Genomic DNA, 25,000 nt, shown 5'->3' with positions numbered 1-25,000 from the left:
AAGCTCAATAAAAATAACTAAAACAACAGTGTGTTTTTTTCCAGGGCAACAGCCGATATCAAAGTAAAAGCATTACGTGCGTGACGGCAGCTAGCTCAGCTGTACCTAATCACAGGTTACGTGGCCAGGCAGCGTGTAATCTGCAGCCGCCGCGGGCAGGCTGGCCTGAGTCACAGGACTGTGTTACCTCGTCCTAGTCCGGGAATGGGACTTGCTGTCAGCGTCCCAGTCATGGAAAAGGACTCCCTGAAGTTCGAACCCTCCCTGTGTGAGGCGGGCTGCAAGGTCTGTCCGTCACTGCGCTGCGACTGTTGCACTCATGTGCTAATTCCGCTGCTGTTGTTGGCGCTATTTCATCATCCGGGCTCAGGGGCTTTAACGGCTGCACTTTACGGGCCCTTTCCCCTGTTGTGGTTCGGGCTGTGTGTGAGTTTGTCATGTCCTGTAAAACGCTCCTGTCCCCTGGTAGGACGTCGGCACCGCCCCCCCATGTGAGATCCTCATCCGGACTCGAGGTTTGCTCCATCGTACGGGCAGCGAGACACTATGATCTGATTCTCTGATGTACAGACGAGCCTGAATGCTAACTTTTTATATGAACTTGTCATATTCCACCGGGCAGCCAGTCGGGATCCACACCTCTTTGTCTGCTAACTTTTTGTGTGAACTTGTCATATTCCACGGGGCAGCCAATCGAGATCCACACCTCTCTGTCGCTCGCACAACAGTGGGATGTCTGCCACATGCGATCAGAGGTCTGTCACCCACACCCGCTGCAGGTCAGGAAGTGTTTAAAAGGCGGCTGGCGTCCGTCACCACGTGAACTCTGATAGGCCGGATGGACATGTGTCACACTGAGCGTGCTGGTCCACTCAGACCTCCCGGTGTGACCCCTGTCGTACTGATGTTTAATTCAGAAGAAGCACATGCTGCAACACAACGCTGGCACTGACAATGAAATATTCAGCCCTCTCTGTTCTCTCTCTCGCTCTCGCTCTCTCTCCCTCTCTGTCTCTTCCGTCCTTCCTATTGTTCTTTCTGCAATGCTCTCTCTCTCTCTCTCTCTCTCTCTCTCTCTCTCTCTCTCTCTCTCTCTCTCTCTCTCTCTTAGTCTCTTACTCACTCACTATCTCTCTCGCACGCTAACTTACTCTTCCTTTCTCTTGCTCTTTAGTCAGTCCATACTTTTCTCTTTGTCTTCAGCGCTTTAGTGCTTCTGTCTTCTGTGGCTAAATACAGCCGCAGCAGAGAAGCTAGTTTTAGAGTGGAAGTGTGTGTGTGCGTGTGTGTGTGTGTGTGTGTGTGTGTGTGTGTGTGTGTGTGTGTGTGTGTGTGTGTGTGTGTGTGTGTGTGTGTGTGTGTGTGTGTGTCTGTGTGAGGGGGGTTTGTGCGAACACGTGTGATTGGATTGTCAAGACAACCGATTTTAGTATTTCTTTTTTTAATTCCTTGTAGATTTCCATCGTCTACATCATCACATCTATTGTCTCACGCTTTCAGAGCCCCTTCCTCCCTGTCTGTTCTGCACGATGTGCTACAGTGTGGGACTCTGACACATGTCACTCTTTATATGATTGTATGTACAATATCCAAATTCTCTGGCTTCAAACGGGCGGGTCTCCCCTTGTGAGTGAAACAACATAAGGTCAATGCGTAGCGACGTTCAGGCTCATGTTTAGCGTCTTCCCTTGCGTCTCCGCTTTCGTGTGTTTCGGGTGTTCATCGCCATGCATCGGTGTGATTGAAAGCTCTTTACAATTAGCGAGACCCGAGATGGTCGTCGGGCAGGAAGTGGACGAGTGGAAATCACAGCGGCTTGCGTCACGCTGTCACACAGCACAGACGACGACGGAGGAGGATACGAAGCCAATGAATGGAGGCTCATCAAGAAGATGCTACGTGCAATCAGGACCTAATCAGAGTCGGTCTTCAGGACTATATATATTTCTATTTAATTATTTGATTTATAGATGTTTAATTCTTTTAATTCTGTTTCCATGGCGACGAGGCTTAACGTTTCGCCCATGCGTGCTCACAGATGGTGGGTTTCCTAACCAGGGGTCACAGCAGGTCAAACTCCCTAATGCTAACAAGCCTCATGTCTGTCTTCATATGTGCTTCAGAAGGAACCGCTAGGCCTATATGCAGTGTAGGCCCACAACAGAAGAATTGCCTTCAAAAGGAGTTGCTATATGGGGTGTAGGCCAACCACACAACGGAAGAATGTGCTTCAGAAGGAGCTGCTGCATGCAATGAAGGTCCACAACACAACAACAGAAGGATGTGCTGCTTTTTGATGGTGAAAAACTGTGCCATCCGTCCACTCTCGCAATAAGCAGGCTTCTCTATGGGGACCAGCTCTATATTTAGGTGGCGCGTATGTAGTGCAGGTGTACCGCACACACACGGCCTGTGTGTGCGGCCCTGTTAGCTGGCCCTGTTAGGGCGGGAAAGAATCCAGGGGGACGACCGGACAGCTGAAGGAGAGAACATGAATCATATCGCTGTCTGTCGTTGTGGATTACTGGGGATTGGCGGCCATTTCCCATTTCATTTTTGATTTCATTTATTTCTATTGTAAAGTTGTCTCTCTGTTCATGTTGTGGCCGACTTGCTGTAGCTGTGAAACCCTGGCTGATGTTCCAGTTCTCCCTGCCTTCCTCCCATTGTGCTGTTTTGTAGAGTGTAATTGAGTGTGCGCGGTCATCTTTTATTTAGGTGTACAGTAAACACTTCACCGATGCCGCGGGCTTTCTCCCCGTTCTGATAGGGGGCTGGACGTCTGGGGGTGGACCGGCGCCAGCGGCGAGCGGGGGGGAAATTAATCATCCCTATTGCTTAGGTCATAATAAAACAAATAAGGTAGGTTCTGGCCAGGCAGGGTCTGCAACGAACCACTGCTGTCGGAGTGAATAACAATTGCAAAGGCAACGGCAACCAAGGCAGTTTTTTTTTCTTTGGCACAAATGCCAAATATATGTCTTTATTATACAATGTTGTATAGAGTTATTTATATTTTATAATAATCATGTTTTTGGGGCTAGTGAGTTTGGTTATCAGATTAAAGGAAATGTTAAGAGGGACCCATGTCAATTATTGTTATTGCATAATTATGCATACATTGCTACACTTGTCAACTCTTAACATTTAAGTCGACTAAATATGCAACTTCCAACAACAAAGAATGATTGTCAACATGGCAATTATTATGCATCAGGCTGCTCAAACCTTGAAAAGATTGGCCTAGAAACGATATCTGAAATGCTAATGTGGCCACGCCCTTGTCTTGAACCTCGGTGGGCGTGGCTGGATTCCACGTGGGCGTGGTCTCGATGAGGGGGCGGGGAACAATAGACATGCTGTTAACTTTTGAAACTGCTGGGAAAACAATGTGCAGCAGTGTTTGACCAGTGGCCAACTGGAAACCAGGAAATAACTTTGCAGGGGGCGAAATTGATTTCATGTGGAGTTCATTCGGGGAAACTAGACGCAAGAGGAACATAGTTCGGCTGACTTGCGTGTTTGAATAATTAAGTAATTCTGTTTTCGCTCTCCATGTGTTTTGCGAAACGCAGAGATTAAACGACGCGTTGGAAACGACCTTTCGTGTTTATTGCCTCAATCGTGAGGATATTTTAATCCACGAATCCCAACACGGTGCTTATTCATTCATGACATCCGGACTGGTGTCAGTGGTTTCCCAGAGCACCCCGACCAGTAGCCCCACCGGAGCCTTCCTTGTAGGGCGCTACTCACAGACTGGGACGACCAGTCGTGCAAAAATCCTGCGCCTGTGAGTGTGTGTGTGTGTGCTCTCCCTTCCTCTACGGGAAGGAGACTGCTGCTCGTTCGTCGGGTGAAGTTAGTGCGTATCGATCTCCTCCGATCGCGGACATCTGGAGCTCCGGTTCAACCTCCACACGTACCGACTTCATCTCCCCACCCGAGGCGTCCTCAGGTCGGCGGATCGCCTCTGCAGTCTCCCCGGTGCAGACGGGAGATGGTGGGCTGGGTCGTACGGACGGCTCTCACATAGACGCGTATTGCGGAGATAGGTGTTCGCTTTTTAACGAGGGAGGGGGAATCGACGCCTCGGGTTTTGATTTGAGAGATTCGTGTGAAGAGGACACGGGCGGGGGAGGAGGTAAGAGCATCCCGCACACCACAATCGCCTTTCCCACGCAACAGCGAGGAGTTTAATCAAGAGACCCACTCAGCCCGGAGGCTCCATCCGGACCCACCGACACCGGAGAAGAGGAGGAGAACGGACCACGACCGTCGTGGGAAAGTGACGGACACGTCTAACGGCTATACGCCTACCGTCGAACGGAATATCGGACTTGAATCGGAGGGGCAGAACACAATGGACTCCGAGGGATCCTTATCAGCTGCGCGCTGCTGGGTAGGTCACACTTACATCCTCCATCCATCCATCCGTACTCATGATAACAGCGGGCCGATGAGTGTCTGTACCTGTTTGGTGTATGAGGGAGACTCACCGCGCACACCTGGACGGGACACGCACCTGCCCGACCGGCCGGTGGTGCGAGAGGCAGGCTGGTCTGTGTGAGAGGGAGGCTGGTGGTGTGAGAGAGGGAGCCTGGTGGTGTGAGAGGCAGGCTGGTCTATGTTAGAGGCAGGCTGGTTGTGTGAGAGGGAAGCTGGTCTGTGGTGTGAGAGGGAAGCTGGTCTGTGGTGTGAGAGGGAAGCGGGTCTGTGGTGTGAGAGGCAGGCTGGTCTGTGTGAGAGGGAGGCTGTTCTGTGTCAGCCTCTCGCAGGACCGTGGGTCGTGGATATAGGTTACACGTTGACGTGGATCGTACAATAACAGATGCCATCGAACAGCTGTGTGCATTGACCTGTGTGTGTGTGCAGGAGGGGAGAGTAGGTTAATGTGATATTTGGTTTAAGATTAACCCCATCGTACAGATTAAGGATCCTGTTCTATGGCTGGCTGTCGATGATGACGTTATTAACCGTTATTTAAAACACACGCCTGTGGTCTTATGGGGGTGCGGAGATGGCAGAAAATAGCAGGAAAATGATTTGCTTAGCTCAACAAAACAGTCATCTCTCTCACTCTCATTCTCTCTCTCTCTTACCCCTCTCCCCCCCCCCCCCCATACAATTGTATACATCTCTTGTACATACAATCACCGTCATAGTGACTCTCTCGCTCTCACACACACACACACACACACACACACACACACACACACACACACACACACACACACACACACACACACACACACACACTGAACTGTCCCAAACAAACACCAGATGGTTCTTCTTTTCCTGGATGGGAGGCCTTGGGGGAGGAGGGGGAGATGGGTGAAGCGGGGGCCGCACTTGGCCAGAAGGATTACCAGTTACCCCCCACCGCCCCCTCCATTGAAGGCATCAGAGGAGACTTTCCCCAGCCCTATTGATCTCGCTCAGCACTAATAGATTCCTCCCAGGGAGAATGTCAGCTGTGTTATTCGCTTGGCACAATGCATTTATTTAGTACTCTCTCTCTCTCTCTCTCTCTCTCTCTCTCTCTCTCTCTCTCTCTCTCTCTCATCTCTCTCTCTCTCTCTCTCTCTCTCTCTCTCTCTCTCTCCTCTCTCTCTCTCTCTCTCTCTCTCTCTCTCTCTCTCTCTCTCTCTCTCTCTCTCTCTCTCTCTCTCTCTCTCTCTCTCTCTCTCTCTCTCTCTCTCTCTCTCTCTCTCTCTCAGCGTAGCCTACATAATTATAAAGCGCTCGGCTCTCCCAGCCCGGTCTCCCAGTCTGGGAGAACTGGGATCCCACACTGGCAAATCCTCCACCACCAGTACCTCCACCAAAACCAGTAACCCCACCACAATCAGTAAACCGGAGTTGGGCTTTTTATTTTGATGTAAAAATTGTGTGTGTGTGTGTGTGTGTGTGTGTGTGTGTGTGTGTGTGTGTGTGTGTGTGTGTGTGTGTGTGTGTGTGTGTGTGTGTGTGTGTGTGTGTGTGTGTGTGTGTGTGTGTGTGTGTGTCGCTGTGCGTTTTTGCACACTGTTGTCTGTGGATGGGTAGTCTGTCAGCCATTGTGAGACATTCACATCGTCTGAAAGAAGTGGAATAAATGAGAGGTTTGGTGACAGTCTGTTAGTATAAAGGCCGTGTCGAAGCCAGCAGCAAAAAGCATCCTCCACCGTACACACTGACACACTCCGTAGAGCTGGCTCGGACCTGGCTATCTGATGCACGCCTTCTGCTCAGCTGCTACCCTGTGTGTGTGTGTGTGTGTGTGTGTGTGTGTGTGTGTGTGTGTGTGTGTGTGTGTGTGTGTGTGTGTGTGTGTGTGTGTGTGTGTGTGTGTGTGTGTGTGTGTGTGTGTGTGTGTTTCCCTTTATGTGTGTGTGCGTTAGCCTTTATGTATGTGTGTGTGTTTGCCTTTATGTGTGTGTGTGTGTTTGCCTTTATGTGTGTGTTTTTGCCTTTATGCATGTGTGTGTGTGTTTGTTTCTCTTTGTTTTTATGTGTGTGTGTGTGTGTGGGCATTTATGTAAAAAAAGAATGGGATGCAAACAGATTCTCTCCGGCCTCATAGAGCGTTGAAACCCCATCTTCCTTCCAATTACGGATAAGGGTATTTATGTGTAATGTATGTACAGTATATATATATATATATATATATATATATATATATATATATATATATATATATATATATATATATATATATAGTATGTCTGCGGCTGTGTTTAGGTGGGAACACATGATGACGTTATGATGAGGATACAGACCTGTATATGAACCCGCTGCAGCTTATGAATACCTTTATGGTGTCTGCCAAGAAATATCATCTCAGTGCAGCGCTGGTTCCAATCCTTCTTGATTTACAGAGAGCGTACTTTGTTTCAGAGTGAGTGTGAGTGTGTGAAAGTGTTTTTGTGTGTGAGCGTGTGTGAGCGTGTGTGTGTGGGGAGGGCATATTGGAGGCTTCCCAGTTTTTCTAGCTGAATTGCGAGTGTAATGTAAGAGTGAGCAGCAGGCGGGCGGGTGAACCAGGCGGGTGAACCAGGCGGGTAAACCAGGCTGACGGCTGAGTGCTCTCCGTTCACCAGGCAGGCAGCGCAGCACTGAGGCCCACGGTCAGTGGAGCGGCTGGCCCGCGCTCCCCCTGACCGGCACACACACGGACACACACACGGACACACACACACGGACACACACACGGACACACACACGGACACACACACGGACACACACACGGACACGCACACAGACACACACACGGACACGTACACAAACACACACACACACACACATAGACATACACATAGACCCACATAGACACACATAAACATACACCTGGACACACATATACACGCCATACATACCTGGACACACACACACACACGGACACACACACGGACACACACACGGACAAACAAACACAAACATACACATAGACATACATAGACATACATAGACATACATAGACACACATAGACACGCCGTACACATATACCTGGACATACAGACACACACACGGACACGCACACGGACACGTACACGTACACAAACACACACACACATACACATAGACATACACATGTCATACACACATAGACACACATAAACATACACCTGGACACACATATACACGCCGTACATACCTGGACACACACACACACACACACACACACACACACACACACACACACACACACACACACACACACACACACACACCCCTCTGTCCTCATGGCTGACTGCCCGCTCCAGTGGTCAGATAGTAGTTCTGGGTAGAAGTGGCCGAGCTTGGTGGTATACCGAGGGGAGGGGGGGGGGGGGCGTTTAATGCAAACAACAGTGGTTCACACTCCCGGGGGGCCGGGGGGTCCTCGGGCTGTCAGCGGAGGGGTCACACGCTGACCTTTCAGAACTCGGCCAAGACTCAAAGTTTTCATTCCCCCCCCCCCCTGCTTCTGACTCCAGGAGAACTGACAGCTTGTCTTCCTAGCCCCTGTCCATTTGCTGTTTACATACACGCGCACGCTCGCGCACACACACGAACGCGGACACGCACACACACGCACACACACACGCACTCGCACAGACGCACACTGAATAACAAGGATCTCACCCAGCGGGTTGCCTCGTCAGCTCATTTCAAGCGTTTTCCTGTGAGTTTGGACTCTGCTGTCATCACTTTGGAAATGTTTCTTCAGATGTGTGTGTGTTTGGGGTTGCTATCAGGCATAAAGTCTGGTCTCTTAAATATGCCTCAGTCAGTGCTCTTCATCCGGGTGCTGTCCATGTATGTTGGCCTGCCACTGTGCACTGTAGAGCAGAGACAGAGAGCGTTGGTTCAGAGGCTGAATTGCTCACGGCTGTGACTCACTGTCACGTGATTGGTCGGATCATTATTGTGGGTTTATCCCTGCTGGCCATTGGCATTTAGAAGGGACCTACTTCCATGGTCTGAGGGGGACCTACTTCCATGGTCTGAGGGTGGCTATTCGGGCCCCCTTGAACCAGTAGTCACTGTTTTCGAACCCCTTGTTATTTTCCACCCAGTTTATATTGAACACAAACAGGCGTTTGGTTGTGTTTGGGGCCGCAGGCGCCAGCACAACATCTGTGTTTACCCACAACAGCCAGCGTTTATACCGCTATCATCGTCCATCACAACAGTGCAGGTCAACACACCATCACGCGGTGGTTCGCTGTGTGCTGCGCAACCTGTCGGTTCCTTCTCATCAACATTCGTTCAGAACTCTTTCTCCTACTTCTGTAGGAACATCAGTATCTAACGTTCTGCTGCAGGCGGAGGCAGATAGGCTAATGAGTCACGGATCGATAAGGCTGAAATGTGTAGCGGGTAGTCTGCGTGTGGGTGTTTAAACAGGCTAGCTACCGGGGGGGTGTGTCTGGGTACCTACCAGCCCCTGGCAGAGACTCAGCCTTCAGATTAGTCAACAGCTAGTCACAGGTGAGTCTCACTAGCCCAGGGCGAGTCCCAGTGCTGAGTGTAATGCACCCTTAACAGCAACTTACTAAGCAAACATCCAGCTCTCTCTACTGTCTACATTTTTTTTGCTGTCTCGGTCGAACAAGCCTCAAGTCCCTCGCAGGCAAGCTAAACATTCCCAGATTGGCTTTTTTCTTCTCTTATTCGGCTTCCTTTTGTTCTTGAGAAACAACAGTGTGGAGGCTGGAAAGAGACATCTAGGACCACCATCGCAGGCCTGAGCTCTCCAGCAACACCTGCTCTCTAATTAGCCTGCTATTTCCTGGCAGAGCCGTCCAGCTCCTAAAATGTAGTGGAGGAGGAGTTGGACAGTCATTACGCCTTCTGGCAGATCAGACTGCTGTTTTGGCAGGATATCCGAATCGTGGAATCTCGATTTTTGGTGTTTTTTTTGGTTTTGAGGAACATGTGAAGAAGAAGGAGTTGGTGAAAGATAGGCGGTCCACGCCACGTTGAGCCAGGGAGGTTAAGTGAGCGGAACAACGTCCTACTCAGCACTGCCTGGCCCCTTTGGAAAGCCTTTAAATAGGCTGAGCCTTCTCCCTGGAACTGCTGTCAGAGCTGGTTACCTTAGGAGAATTCAAAGTACTGTTGGAGGAAAGAGAAGATAGTTCTCTTGGTCGATGCAAGTTTGTTTAGTTCTGCTTTTAGATAGCGGCCAGGATTATTTTTAATTGTCCTCATTTTAAATGTTCATGCATAGTCTTGTCTCTAATCTTGTATTGTATATTAATTGATGCTGAAAGTGGTTTATGAGAATTGTACGTGACTGTTGATTGTGCTTATTCTATCATAGTGCTGCCTTTTGGCCAGGTCATTCTTGGAAAATAGATTTTGATCGCAATGAATTACCTGGTTGAACAAAGGATGTTGATTTGATTGAAGTGTTCTTCCCACACTTGAGATGGGGTTCTACAGCCAGCTGAGTGCTTCTGATGACTGCCTCTAGTTGGTCAGCTGCAGACATGTGAGAGCTTGAGGGGGAGACGAAGAGAGAGAGAGAGAGGAGAGAGAGAGGAGAGAGAGAGAGAGAGAGAGAAGATGAGAGAGAGAGAGAGAGAGAGAGAGAGAGAGAAGAGAGAGAGGAGAGATGAGAGAGAGAGAGAGAGAGAGAGAGAGAGAGAGAGAGAGAGAGAGAGAGAGAGAGAGAGAGAGAGAAGAGAGAGAGAGAGAGAGAGAGAGAGAGAGAGAGTGATTGATTGATTGATTGATTGATTGATTGATTGATTGATTGATTGATTGATTGCCCAGACTGCCTCTGCTCTTCGTCTAACTTTCAGCGATGGCAGCTCCGCTTGTTAACTGTGACTCAAGAGTCGACACACACCAACACAGACACACAACAACACACACACAACAACCCAAACACACACCAACCCAAACACATACACACCGACCAACACACACACCAGCCCGAACAGACACAAACAAACACCAACAGAGAAACACAAACACCCACCAAACCCCAACACGTACACATACTTTCTCATACTCTCGCCCACCAACTGCAACATGCACAGACAAACAGACAGCCGTACAGACAGACGTCAGCAGGAGCAGTGGTCCTGACGCCTTACGGCTGAGGTGTTTCCTCCTGAGATGTTACCTGCTGCTCTGATGGTATCTCCTTCTCTACAATGGTATCTCCTGCTCTTAGATGGAATCTCCCGCTCTGAGATAAGATCCAGCAGACTGCTGGCCGTTAGGCTGCTAGCCTGTGGTGTGAAGAGCCTGTTGGGGCTGATTTGCATGCTTCCCTCCCTCTGCTTAAACGCACACGCACGCATGCAAGCAGGCACACACACACACACACACACACACACACACACCACACACACACACACACACACACACACACACCTCTCTGACCCTTGTCTTCCGCTGGCGGTTGAAGCGTCCCTCCTCTTCAAAGAGCACTAATGAGTAGGTGGAGAAGGAGGAAGATGGAGATGAGGAGGAGGAGGAGGAGGTGGTTGAGAAGGAGGAAGATGGAGATGAGGAGGGGGAGGTGGGGGAGGAGGTGGTGGTGGAGAAGGAGGAAGATGGAGATTAGGAAGAGGAGGAGGAGGAGGAGGTGGTGGTGGTGGAGAAGGAGGAAGATGGAGAGGAGGAAGATGGAGAGGAGGAGGAGGTGGTGGTGGAGGAGGTGGTGGTGGAGAAGGAGGAAGATGGAGATTAGGAAGAGGAGGAGGAGGAGGTGGTGGTGGATGAGAAGGAGGAAGATGGAGAGGAGGAGGAGGTGGTGGTGGAGGAGGTGGTGGTGGAGAAGGAGGAAGATGGAGATTAGGAGGAGGAGGACTCCGTCACCACCACTCCCATCCAACACCATCACCACCACCCTCATCCAACACCATCACCACCAACCCATCCAACACCGTCACCACCACCCCATCCAACACCATCACCACCACTCCCATCCAACCCCATCACCACCACTCCCATCCAACACCATCACCACCACCCTCACCCAACACCATCACGCCACCTAGCACCACCACTACCAACACTCCACCACCATCACCACCACCATCATCCACCTACCAGCTCCAGCAGTTTAGAATTGGCTTCTTACTTTAGTCCACATCAAAGAGCCAGGAGTCAGTCTCTCTCTCTCTCTCTCTCTCTCTGGGTAGTGCACACCCCCCACACTCCCCCGTGTGATCCGTCTCCCCGCCTCCCCTGGTGCTCTTAGTGTGACACACCAGGCAGGGTAACCATGGTGACGCCAACCATCACCCCCCCCTCCACCACCGCCTCCCCCGTCTTCCTCACCCACCCCCCTTTGCACAACCCTGATCCATATTCACGTGCACACACGCACACATGTGCACACGCAATGGTATTGGCATTTGTCTCTCCTCAGGGATACATACTCATCCTTACGTAACACAGCCAGCTTCCTACTCGGTTAATCACAGTGTTGTTCGTGGGCCCTCCGTGCTGGGGCCCTCCGTGCTGGGGCCCTCCACGCTGGGGCCCTCCGTGCTGGGGCCCTCCGTGCTGGGGCCCTCCACGCTGGGGCCCTCCACGCTGGGGCCCTCCGTGCTGGGGCCCTCTGTGTTGGGGCCCTCCACGCTGGGGCCCACCGTGCTGGGGCCCTCCGTGCTGGTGCCCTCCGTGCGGGGGCCCTCCAGCTGGGGCCCTCCGTGCGGGGGCCCTCCATGTGGAGGGCCCTCCACGCTGGGGCCCTCCACGCTGGGGCCCTCCACGCTGGGGCCCTCCGTGCTGGGGCCCTCGACGCTGGGGACGGGACGTATTGGTTGGTGTTGGTCTGAGCCCAGCACCACCAACCATTGTGTGTGTGTGTGTGTGTGTGTGTGTGTGTGTGTGTCTGTGTCTGTGTGTGTTTGAGTGATGTGCCTCGAAGCCGGAATGACTGACAATGCTGCGTACCAGTCTGTTTGAAGTCGACTAATTAATAGTTTATTTCGCTCCCCGTCCAATCTGTGGCGATGGAACACTAACGCACCAGGGGGGGGGGGGGGGGATTGGGGTTTGAGCGAGCTGTCAATCAGAAGCTGGTACTCTGTGCCCCGGCGTAGATACATCTGTCACGCCTAATCCTGAACTGGCACGAGCTGCTTCTAAACGTTCTGGACCCCCGACTGAGGCATTGTAAGTCTTCTAGATAAGGGAGGGATGGGAGGGGGGGAGGGAAGATATGGGAGGGTGGGGGAGGGAGACAGCCAGAGGAAGGCGGGTGCTTTGTCATGCTGAAGGAAGGGGGGGGGAGGGGGTGGCTTTGGGGGGGTCCTCCCTCCCTGGTGGGGGATGGTCTTCTGACCTGGGAGGTGGGGGGGGGGGGGGGGGGAGGAGAGAGTGAAGTGGAAGGGGGAGCAGGTGTCCCACCGAGTTAATGGCTTTTGGAAGGCTTCGATAGAGGCACCCCCGTGTGTGTGTGTGTGTGTGTGTGTGTGTGTGTGTGTGTGTGTGTGTGTGTGTGTGTGTGTGTGTGTGTGTGTGTGTGTGTGTGTGTGTGTGTGTGTGTGTGTGTGTGTGTGTGTGTGTGTGTCCTTAGTGTCTGTGTCTCTCTGTGAGAGACTTTCTGGCATGGTCTCCTCCCATTGGTTGATGGACTGGAGTGCGTTAATGTAAGCTTGGTCATTGTTTCCGTCGAGGGCCACGACCACTCTTGGCCCGCAGGGTTCAACACTTTCCCCCGGCAGCTGAGATGGTATCTCCGTGCCGAATCCTCCTAATGCCCACTCAGCATCCCCCATCCGCTGTGTAGATTGGAAATGATACGACTGCCTCTTCAATTCCCGTCGCTGATGTCTTTAAATGAAGTGGAATGGAGGCAACAGCGTGAGGTTCGGATGATGCTGCGTTAAATCAGAAGCACTCTTCGCTCCGTCCGTTCCGCTGAAGGTTTGTTGTTATCTCGAGCTCTTTTAGGCGCGGCTGAAGGCTAGACCAATCCGCGACAAGAGCTGGCGAGACAGAGCCCGCCTCCCACTTTGCCTCCGTAAAACTTCCATTTGGAAAATGGTGAACGGACTGCATTTATACAGCGCTCTTCTAACCAGTGGCTACTGAAAGCGCTTTACAATATAGCCTTAGATTTAACCCATTGATGCACACATTCATATACCGACGGCTGTGTCAGCCACGCAGGGCGACAGCCAGCTCGTCGGGAGCAGTCAGGGTGAAGCGTGTCGCTCAGGGACACCTCGACACTCGGCTAGGAGGAGCCAGGGATCTAACTGGCAACCTTCCGGTTACCAGCCGACTCGCTCTACCTCCTGAGCCTCATGGCGGGGCGGACGTGTTTGCTTTCCGGAGGCCCCATGCTGAGCGGTCGTCAGCGGGGCCAAGCAAGGCCTGTCTCAGTGTTGTTTAGGAAGTCTCATGTTCCCAGGATAGGGCTGGAAGTGGTCCTGGGAGCGCCCTTTGACCTCAGCGCTCCACTGTTTGGAGCCGGCTGTCCCCTAGATGACTGATGATGTCTGCTGAAGTGATTGAGTGAGCATCAAATTAGAGTTGATTGGCAGGGCAACGTTTCATATTCCCCTTATCACATTCATAAAAAGCTTTAAAGGGCCAATATATGAAAAGTAGGTCTTTAACCTAGAAAATCCCACCTACTCTGACTCTGTCAGCTGCTTAGAACAGCCTGTGGGCTGAGTTCTATTGTATTCAAACTGGGCTGGCAAGAGGAAAGAGTAACACCTAATTGCGAAAATGTCTGTTCTTTCATTACTGTTTTAACGTTTATGTAAGATTACTGTTAACATTAGGTTATGATTCTTAATGTCCCAACCCACGTAGCTCACACTCCAGAGCTCTCAAGTCAGGCACTCCAGAAGGCTGCAGTTCACTTACTGGCCAGAGGGGGCAGCAATGAGAAGGAGTTTCGGATTCTTACATATAATACCCTCTATATTGCCAAACCCTTACTGCTATACTCTCAAGGCTATTTGCTCCAATGTTTAACCCTTATTTACATTTGTTTAAATGATTAATTATTAACTTCTTGTTCAACATCTTTGCTACTTTGTTTCCTAAATCTTCTTCATTATCGTAGCACTTATTATGTAAGACGAAAGTACACCTCGCACCATATATTGCTACTACTGCCTGGATTGGAAACGAGGGTAGAAATGGGTATTAGCTGATTACTACTACGTGTGTGTGTGTGTGTGTGTGTGTGTGTGTGTGTGTGTGTGTGTGTGTGTGTGTGTGTGTGTGTGTGTGTGTGTGTGTGTGTGTGTGTGTGTGTGTGTGTGTGTGTGTACTGTGTGCGCGTTTGTGTGTGTGTGTGGCTCAAAAAGCTGCTCACAAACAGTTATGATTTTCTTTTACGATCGCTTTATGTTATGTATAAATGATAAGCCCTCGAAGTCGCTGTCACGCACCCAGCTTCTCTGTGGAATTATTTATCTCACACACACACACACACACACACACACACACACACACACACACACACACACACACACACACACACACACACACACACACACACACACACACACAGGGCCCTAACAGCTGTGCGGGCAGGTGTGGTCATGTGTACGGTGGCCCCTCGTGGCCCATAAATTAGTACTTGTTAGCATACTGTGACGGTGCTGTCGCGTGTCCCACCGATGATGCTGAAACAGGGTTCCCGGGGAGCGAGGGCGGAATACTAAGATACCCTGATGTGGTTCTCTGTACCGCAATGCCTTGACATAGGTACCCTCATAGCACACGTTCTGAGGGGGGTAGCATGTGGTGTGTGTGTGTATGTGTGTGTGTGTGTCCTCAAGGTGTGTGTTTGTGTGCATCCTCAGTGTATCTATGTGTGTGTCCTCATTGTGTGTGTGTGTGTTTCCTCAGTTTAAGTGTGTGAGTTTATGTGTGTGTGTATCCTCAAGGTGTGTGTTTGTGTGTATCCTCAGTGTATCTATGTGTGTGTCCTCATTGTGTGTTTTTTTCCTCTGTGTGTGTGTGTGTGTGTGTGTGTGTGTGTGTGTGTGTGTGTGTGTGTGTGTGTGTGTGTGTGTGTGTGTGTGTGTGTGTGTGTGTGTGTGTGTGTGTGTGTGTGTGTGTGTGTGTGTTAGTCCTCAGTGTGTCTATGTGGTGCCAGCCCAGTAGACCCCAAGTGTCTACTGGGCTGGCACCATTTAGCCTAGTCTGAGGGCTTGGATGTGCGGTCCTGGTGTTGCTGGTCCACACCGGCAGACCCCCATCCCAGAACCTCGTCCGCGCCTGGCAACCGTTGCCACGCCGACGACGTCCTCCACTTCCTGCCTCCATCGCCCTGAGCGATCGGTACAAAGATGACATAGAGGCGAATAAAAGCCCTCATTCTTACACCACACACACACACACACACACACACACACACACACACACACACACACACACACACACACACACACACACACACACACACACACACACACACACACACACACACACACACACACACACACACCCTCTCACTTCTCTCATTTGTAGATTCTCTCCTCTTGCTGACTCTCGTGTGATGGGAGCTGGGTTGGGTCCAGGTTCTCAGCTCTTGTGTCCGGGGGTCAGCTGTTACAAGCCCCCCACACTCAACCCCTACTCCTGTCCGGTGTTGAGTCTCAACACTCCGGATCCACTTTTCTTGGCTCTCTTTTTCTTTTGCTCTTTTTTCTTTTTCTTGAGCAAGCACACATAGTACGGACACACACACACGCACGCACACGCACACGCACACACACACACGTTTCAGGGACACACACACACGTACGCACACACAACACAATCGGATTATGTGACTGATAAAATGGCCTTGATTCGTGTTTATTGTGTTGAATATTATTTATCCGTATTCGTATTTTTTTTCCACTCGACTGAAGATTGACTCACAGAGACGGCGGTGGCTCCCGTCTCTTTAATAACGCTGCAGATCAGGGCTCTGATAAGACGCTCCGTCCCGGCGGGGGGCGTCCGCGGTTATTAACGAGGACGGCCGCGGCCGACGATAGCTATCTATTAAGGACAGAGATTAGCCGTGGTAATCGGACAGAGAGGAGGACGGGCACACCTGAGCCATCACAGCACGACTCCATCCTACCACCGAGTCCACGCTAGTCGAGGTGGTTGGAGAGCACACGCCGGGGGAACGGCTCAGAGTTTTGAGTTTTTAGAGTCAAGGATGCTTCAGGCCTCGCTCGCTCGCCGCCCTTCCTCTTGATTGGCCGGGGGGCTTTAGCTGGCGGAGAGTGATGGGGTGCTTTGATAATGGCCGTCGGTGGACCCGACCCTGAAACGAACTCTCCTCTTTTCAATTAAAAGGAGAGTGGAGGCCGAGGACTAGATGGAGGCCACTTTGCATTGTGTCAGTTATTCAAAGTGTCTCGCGTCCGCCGTCGGAATACAGATGGAGGCAACGCTGCGGCGGTCTGAGTGCGACGGCTGTAGAGGAACCGTCTGGTAGCTCTGCAGTCGCCCGTGTGCATTCCCTGTGTGGAGTACGCCCGTCAGCCCAGGACACCGTATCGCTCCAGCCGAGGAAGGCTGCTCTCCGTAAATGTCAACTTCTCTGTAAAAAAAAAAAAAAGCAAAAAAGCTGCCGCTTTCATCTATATTCCATACCTCCTCCTCGTGTGTGTGGGGGTGTGTGTGTGAGTGTGTATATCTTCAGTGTGTGGTGTGTTACCCCACTATAATGACGTTAAAAGGGCCAACCGTTTTTTTTTTTTTGTGGTATTTTTTCTCCCATTCTCTGGCCCACAAGGGAGGGAGGCGTAGATTGAATTTATAGAGCGCTTAACCTGAGGTGAGAAGTATAGGGAGGGGAAAATAGTCTCCTGCCGTCTGTCTCCCCCCCCCCCCCCTCTCTCTCCCCCTCCCTCCTCCCCTATCTCCTCCCCTCTCTCCACCCCTCTCTCCTCCCTCGTCTCTCTTTCTCGCGCTATCTAAAGGTGGGAAACACGAGTTGGCACATGACTTCACACCTCATGCAGCACGACTGAAATGAGCCGCGCTGGGAGTGCGTTCTCCTCCTCCTCCTCCTCCTCCTCCTCCTCCTCCGTCGGTTGTTTCCGTGTCCGGTCCGCCTTTAGAATCCTCTTAGGGTTCTGGAACGCCGGGACCAGCATTCTGTTCCCCGGGGAAGATGATATCGTCTGAGTCCCATTTCATTTATTATTATTTTATTTAGCTAATACCGTTCCAGCGACCGTGTTCATAACTAATTCATAATCCCTCCCCCTGCGGTCGCTAGAGTCCTTTTTATCTGATCATTACCATTTTCACGTCTCTCTGCGTTTTCTTACTTGTCACATGGTGTGTGTGTGTGTGTGTGTGTGTGTGTGTGTGTGTGTGTGTGTGTGTGTGTGTGTGTGTGTGTGTGTGTGTGTGTGTGTGTGTGTGTGTGTGTGTGTGTGTGCGCGCGCGAGTGCGTGTTGCGGTATGGTACATAGACGAAGCACATCGTTCTTTATCGTGTGCTTGCGTGAGTCCGTTGGTGCGTGAGTGTGTGTGAACGTGCGTGGTTGTCGACGGAGTTTTTGTAAAAATGCTCCATTCGACAGCGGGCCTTATTCTCCAGACCAGTCCACCTCTACAGCTGTGGAGCTCGGGCTGCGGGTTAAACATGGGAGTGTTTGGGTGCATCGGGCCGCTGGGCCAGAGAGCCTTCAGCTGTTTCCACCGTGGCTGAGACACTGGCCAGTGGCCACAAAATATTGGATTAGTCCCCCCCCCCCCCCCCCCCCCATTTACCATAATCCTCTTTACTGGAATAAGTGTGTGTGTGTGTGTGTGTGTGTGTGTGTGTGTGTGTGTGTGTGTGTGTGTGTGCGAAGCATGACATGCAGTAGTAGTTACACGCTACAAGGTCAGGTCTGTCGCAGGGGTCCGCTCTCGTTCAGAACCAGCAGAGACTAGTCCAAAATCCCAGCCTCCCCCCCGACAGGGGAGTCACAAGCGAGGGGGGAGAGGGGGGAGACATCCTTCAGAGGAGGAGGGGGAAGGGGAAGGGGGGCTGCGGGGTGAATAGCAAGAGTTGATGGATGGGGACGAGGAATGTAAATATCTGATGAGAGAGAGAGAAAGGAGGAGGGAAAGAGAGGGAGAGCTAATGATTCATTATATTTATAAAGTGCTTTTCATTCAGGCAGGCTCAAATCGCTGATGGGTAAAGAGAGGCACTTCTATGTCCCAGTTGAGTTTTGGGGAAAAGTTTGATTAAGTCACCCGAGCCTCACACATTTAGATTAATATCTAAATATTGTAGGAGGTACTGTAAGCTTGTAGTTTGCGACACATACTTGGCCAGCAGTAGTAAACTGTTAAAGAGTCTGTGAAAGGTTTGAAATCGACAGCGTGCATCTGGCCGCTGTAGACACAATCCTCCACGTCCGGACGCTTTATCTACTCGCCAAATGACTCGTCCTCGCTTGAGGATGTCCGTAACGGGACAGGAAATCACCCCCATCACCCCCATCACCCCCATCACCCCCATCACCCCCATCTCCCTGATCACCCCTGCTCCAGCCCCAGCCTTTGCTCTATCTCATATTACACTCTCACTTTTCACTGGAGCAGCTTATTTATTTTGTGTTTATCACTGTGTGTGTGTGTGTGTGAGCAGCACACACAATGATCATCATCAAACCTTAGTGTCCTTGATATTAATATTTGATGCTATATTTATCTCCTTCTACTTTGTAAAACGATGTAAGCGCGTTTCCCCGCCCAGCAAAGCCTCAGATCCTGAGTGAGAGGGGAGACGGCGTCATGTGACCCGGGGCGTGGCGAGATTAGGAGGGAGGGAGGGAGGGAGGGAGGGAGGCATCGAGGGAGGGAGGCAGTGATCAACTGAAGATGACTGCAGGGGTGGTACCTCCCCCTCCCTCCCCCAAACGGACACTTTGAAGTCCCCCGAGCCTCTCCTTAAATCCCCCCTGAGTGGCGGCAGCAGCATGAGACAGGAATATAAAGAGGGAGCGAGAGGATGGATGGCAGAGGGGGAGGGAGGGAGGGAGGGGGAGGGGAGGAGGGAGGATAGTGGTCTGGGTCTAGTCGGTGGGTGTGATGGACAAGAAGGGGGGCTTGTGGGCTGAAGGCGCAGAGAGAGGCATCAAGGAATGAAAGAGAGGAGGGTGAGGAAGGGTGAGGCAGGGTTACAAGGACAAGAGGGGGAGGGAGAGAGAGGGATAGAGAGAGAGAGCTAGCTAGCTCTGTTAGCTTGTCATTGGCTGTGTGAGCCCAATGCGAGCTCCCGGCTCTCGGCGGGGGGGGCTGTAACATGAGCAGTGGTGATGCAGCAGTTTAGCAGCAGCCGATGAATCAAGGGGAACAGACGAACAATAAGTTGGACACGAGCAGACGGCCGGACGCCAAACAGGCCACCGGCGTCACGGTGAAACTAAACAGAAGTGGGTTGGGGGCGGGGGAGAGGGGTGAAAATGGGGATTAATGGCTGATTTCCCGTATACATGGCGTCATGTCCTCAGCCATCGTCCTAGGGACACTCAGAGGTCGACTGTCTCTCTCTCTCTCTCTCTTTCTCTGTCTCTCTCTCTGTCTCTCTCTCTGTCTCTCTCTCTGTCTATCTCTCTCTCTCTCTCTCTCTCTCTCTCTCTCTGTATCTGTCTCTGTCTCTGTCTCTCATTCTGTCTCTCATTCTCTCTCTCTCTCTCTCTCTCTCTCTCTCTCTCTCTCTCTCTCTCTCTCTCTCTCTCTCTCTCTCTCTCTCTCTCTCTCTCTCTCTCTCTCTCTCATATAAAGATGCTATTTCTTCCTAACCCTTAACAGATGATTGGCAGCGCTTAAATTCTACCAAACATTCTTTAAAAAGTTCAATCTCAAAGTTGAATCGTGCTGGGAAACCACCAGGCCTGTAGTCAGTCGGTCGTCATGGTGAGGCTGAGGGCCGATTCGCTCAGCTGGCCCTCCACCACATACAGGAATTACAGAAATAAGCGCAGGCAGATGCATACTTCAGCTATGCAGATGTGTCTAAACCCCCTCTCAGTCAGTCAGTCAGTCAGTCAGTCAGTCAGTCAGTCAGTCAGTCAGTCAGTCAGTCAGTCAGTCAGTCAGTCAGTCAGTCAGTCAGTCAGTCAGTCAGTCAGTCAGTCAGTCAGTCAGTCAGTCAGTCAGTCAGTCAGTCAGTCAGTCAGTCAGTCAGTCAGTCAGTCAGTCAGTCACTCACTCACTCACTCACTCACTCACTCACTCACTCACTCACTCACTCACTCACTCACTCACTCACTCACTCACTCACTCACTCACTCACTCACTCACTCACTCACTCACTCACTCACTCACTCACTCACTCACTCACTCACTCACTCACTCACTCACTCACACTCACTCTCTCTCACGAAGCTGTAACAAAGAGCAGTGATAAAAGACAGCAGCTTTAAGTGGTTTGAACGAGCCTTTCAGAACAGAGCAATTTACATCCTGTAAATCGCACTGCACCCATAAACTCAGAGCGTTAAAACTTTATTCTCATTCACCGACGAAGAAGCCAGTCGCACAAAGTGTACCATATAAAAATGTATATTCAGGTTGATATTTATAAATCTGAAGACACCATCAACACATTTAAAACACGTTCAAGTTCGTTAGAAAGGGGGGGTGTGAATTTAAGTTGGTAAGACAGGGGAGGGAGGGGGTGAGGGAGGGGGTGAGGGAGCGGGTGAGGGAGGGGGTGAGGAATCATGTTGAAGTTAAAAAGCTGTTCTCGTGAATAATTAATGCTAAGCATTGTGCCCACAGACACAGGCACTTAGTGATTCACTCTGACTCTCACACACACACACACACACACACACACACACACACACACACACACACACACACACACACACACACACACACACACACACACACACACACACACACACAGCTGCTGGTGAGTCCTGGACGGGAAACAGCCGCGGATTGTGGGGCATGTGTGCGCTCTTTTGTCTTCAGAGCAATGAGGAGGAAGTTTTGTTGTCGATTGGCTGAATGGATGTGCGTGTGTAACTGTGTGTGTGTTACTGTGAGTGTGTGTTTGTCGTGTGTGTGTGACGCCATAAAAGCCCACGGCCGTTCCCCAGCACCGGCCCCCAGTCCCAGACTGACACGTGTTCGGCGGCCCGTAAAACGACCTCCTAACACATGCCGCGGCCGCCACTGTCTGGGGCCCGCCGCCACGGGCCTGGGCCTGGCGCCAGGGGCCGGGGCCCGGGTGTTGAACAGGAGCACCCTGGGCCCTACTGCCACTAACTGACCCCTCCCCCCCCCACACACACACCACCACCATCACCACCAACACCACAATCACTTCCACCACCACCATCACCACCAACACCACCAACACCACAATCACTTCCACCACCACCATCACCACCAACACCACCTCCACCACCACCTCCACCACCAGCTCCACCACCACCACCGGAGGGGTGCCTCTAAGCCCTGGGCTTGGCCGCTCCTTCCTAGCGGAGTTGGGGTTAGCTCGGGCCTTCGTCGGCTGCTGCATGAATTAGTTAGCGAAGCCGCTTTGAGCGGCGCTCAGAAACTGTGAGAGAGAGAGGGAGAGGGCGAGGGCGAGATGCATACATCAACTGCTTAAAGTGCCTCTTCCCTTGAAGCACGGCTGAACATATAATTTCCTAGAGAACCTCGGGGAGGTTGGGGGGGGGGTGTCCTTCAAATTCCACCGCCATTATTTTTAAACAGCCCTTCTTAAACTGTTGTCAGTCTCTCTTACCGTGTTCTCACGTTCTGCTCTGTTCCTTCCCACCACTCCATTCCCTATCTCCCCTCTCTCCCCCATCTCCCCCCTCTCTCCCCCATCTCCCTTCTCTCCCCCCTCTCTCTCCCCCATCTCCCCCCTCTCTCTCCCCACTCCCTTCCCTCCACCCTCTCTCTCCCTCGCCTTTCTCTCCCTCTCTCCTCTCTCTCTCCCTCTCTCCTCTCCCTCTCCCTCTCCCTCCCCCCTCCACCTCTCCCTCCCCCTCTCCCTCCACCTCTCCCTCCCCCTCCACCTCTCCCTCTCCCTCTCCCTCTCCCCTCCACCTCTCCCTCTCCCTCTCTCCTCCACCCTCCAGCTGGCCTGGTGGTGTCCCAGCGCGTGGTGACGGTGCAGGAAGGCCCCGTGGTGCGCACGGAGGGCTCCCACGTCACCATCTGGTGCAACGTGTCGGGCTACAAGGAGGGCCTGCAGCAGGACTTCGAGTGGTCCATGTACCTGCCGTCGTCGCCGGAGCGCGAGATCCGCATCGTCAGCACGGCGCAGCAGAACTACGCCTACGCCGTCTACGCCCAGCGGGTCAACGCCAAGGAGATCTCCGTGGAGAGGCTGAGCCGCGACTCCGCCCTGCTGCACATCGCCAAGGTGACGGCGCTGGACCAGGGGCTGTTTGAGTGCTACACGCCCAACACGGACGGCCAGTACCTGGGATCCTACAGCGCCCGCACCAACCTCACAGGTGAGTCGCCGGCGCTCCCAGTGCCGGAGCGTACGCCGGCGTGTTAGGGCCCTGAGCGGTGGGGGGGGGGGGGGTTGGATCAGGTGTGTTTTGAGCGTGACGGAGCAGTGCTGTGTGTCCATTGGCAGCGTGCAGACGTAGCAGTACTGCGGGCTTTCACTCTCGTGAGTTTGGACGTTCGTAATGGCCACCGATCTATGGGGAGGATGACGATGGCTTTGGGGAGAGGCTGCTTGCTGCTGACCGTCCCGAGCCGCAGATTAAATAAGGGGCGTAATGGACTGGAGATCGGTCGGACGGCCGGTAACACGACCCCGCTGGCGTCAGGCTGAGCAGCTCTGCGGAGGAACCGGGAGTGATCGTTTGTCCGTATCTGGCCGGAGTTATGTTCCATTGATCCAGGAGTCTCTCTCCAGGGGTCCGTGTGTTGGTGGAGTAGTGTTCCCAGTGGGGGTGCTTCTGCCTTGAGCTATGTCGGCTGGATTAAAGTGCATCGCGGGGTGGGTGAGGTCAGACCAGTGGGTTAGTGGGGCCAGGGCCAGTGGTTTTGTTAGGCCAGTCGGTTTGTGGGGCCAGACCAGTTGGTTTGTGAGGTCAGTGGGGTTGTCAGGTCGGTGGGGGACAGCCGGGGAGTTGTGACTGGCGGGCTTTCAGGGGCTAATCCCTGTGGAGCCAGGGGTTGTGTGAGGGCGAGGCGGTGTGCTGGGGGGGGGGGTCACGTCGGGTCCCACCTGTTCTCCACGAGACATCTCCCAAGTCCTGACATCACTCACACACAGACACACACGTGTGCACACTCGCGTGAGCGCACACACAAACAAACACACATTAGCAGAGACGTGCACAACGCACCGTTTCAATAATGCAGTGTGAGGTTTCAGACATCTTTTTGTCCTAGCAAATTTTGTTGTTCTCCTCTCTGTCTGTCTGTCTGCCTGTCTGCCTGTCTGCCTGTCTCTTTCGGTCTGTCTCTCTCTCTCTCTCTTCTCCCTGCATTCTCTCGAACTCTGATGGAATCTTACCTCAAGGTTGATCTGAGAATGGATTAACCGGGATAGTTTTTTTTACTATTGTGTAGTGGATGTTTTTACTGGTCTTTTAACGGCTTCATTAGAGCAAAGTGATGCTGAGGTGATTTCTCCGTCTGATTATACGGCTCTAGCAGAGGGAGATGAACCTCGGATGCCTCTACCCGTTTATACTGGCAGCATACCTCACATGGCCAGTTATCCCATTACTTATGTTTGTGGTGGTGTGTGGTAAATCACCAACGTTATTGAAGCCCTAAATATCGTCAGGGTAGAGACGTTGAAGGATCGGCTCATTTGGATCCTTTATGACCCATATTCTTTTGCTAGCTCAGATTAACAGAATATTGTAATCTCAGAAGTGATTGGCAACTCGTTCTCATTATTCAACCGTTGTTCCATGACCTCTTGTTGAACGCCGTTTGTGAATCAAAACGTTGCAGTATCGTCTTGGCTATTCGTTCTCGCGCTGCTCCGATCCAGACTGCTGGCGAGACTGATTGTGATCCACTCCTAGATCTCTACGGTGTTGCACTCCTTCAGGTTCTGAATCCGGCGTAAGCCTCACTCCATCCCTCTGGTTCTTCCTTGGTCTTCGGGGGGTGACGAGGGGGCTTCAAACCTGGAGCCGTGGAGCCCTCTGAGACCGTAGCTGTGATGAAGCGCTGGTCATATCCACCAGATGAAGGGGTCAGGAATATGGATCCGAGAGATGATCCTCAGTTCTCCTCTCCTCTTCCTCTCCCGAGCCTCCTCCTCCTCCTCTGGCCTCTCTGTAGTTCGGTCTTTCTTCATCTCCCTCTCTCATACCTTACCTCTCTCCCGGGTTCCGGTCGTAAGCCCACTCCCCTCAAACATTCCCAGAGTTCCCAGTCCACAGCTGACCCTGCCTGGGCTCCGTGTCACACCCAGATTGGGAATCCCCTCTCCCACCCCCACCATTCACCCCCCTTCTCCTTCCGGGGTTTTCCATCCTCGTGCACCCCTTCCTCTTGTCTGAGTCCTGGGGGTCAGAGGTCAAACTGCACCCTGTGGGTCGGGGCTGATGTCCTCGGTCCGTCAGCTCG

At 52.1% G+C, this 25,000-nt stretch overlaps 1 protein-coding gene across 1 annotated transcript; it reads left to right on the top strand.

Annotated features, from left to right (window-relative positions):
• Window positions 1-3,837: 3,837 nt before the first annotated feature.
• Window positions 3,838-24,986, top strand: LOC132448246 (immunoglobulin superfamily member 2-like). Its single transcript, XM_060039367.1, has 2 exons — window positions 3,838-4,402; window positions 22,525-24,986. Exon 2 carries the CDS (start codon window positions 22,659-22,661, stop codon window positions 22,950-22,952), a length of 294 nt encoding a protein of 97 aa, XP_059895350.1. The 5' UTR covers window positions 3,838-4,402; window positions 22,525-22,658; the 3' UTR covers window positions 22,953-24,986.
• Window positions 24,987-25,000: the final 14 nt, after the last annotated feature.

Source organism: Gadus macrocephalus, chromosome 20 (assembly GCF_031168955.1).
Source record: "Gadus macrocephalus chromosome 20, ASM3116895v1".
In the NCBI taxonomy this organism is placed as follows: Eukaryota; Metazoa; Chordata; class Actinopteri; order Gadiformes; family Gadidae; genus Gadus; species Gadus macrocephalus.
Note: the sequence above shows the minus strand (reverse complement) of the source record. Positions and strands in the feature narration are given on the sequence as shown.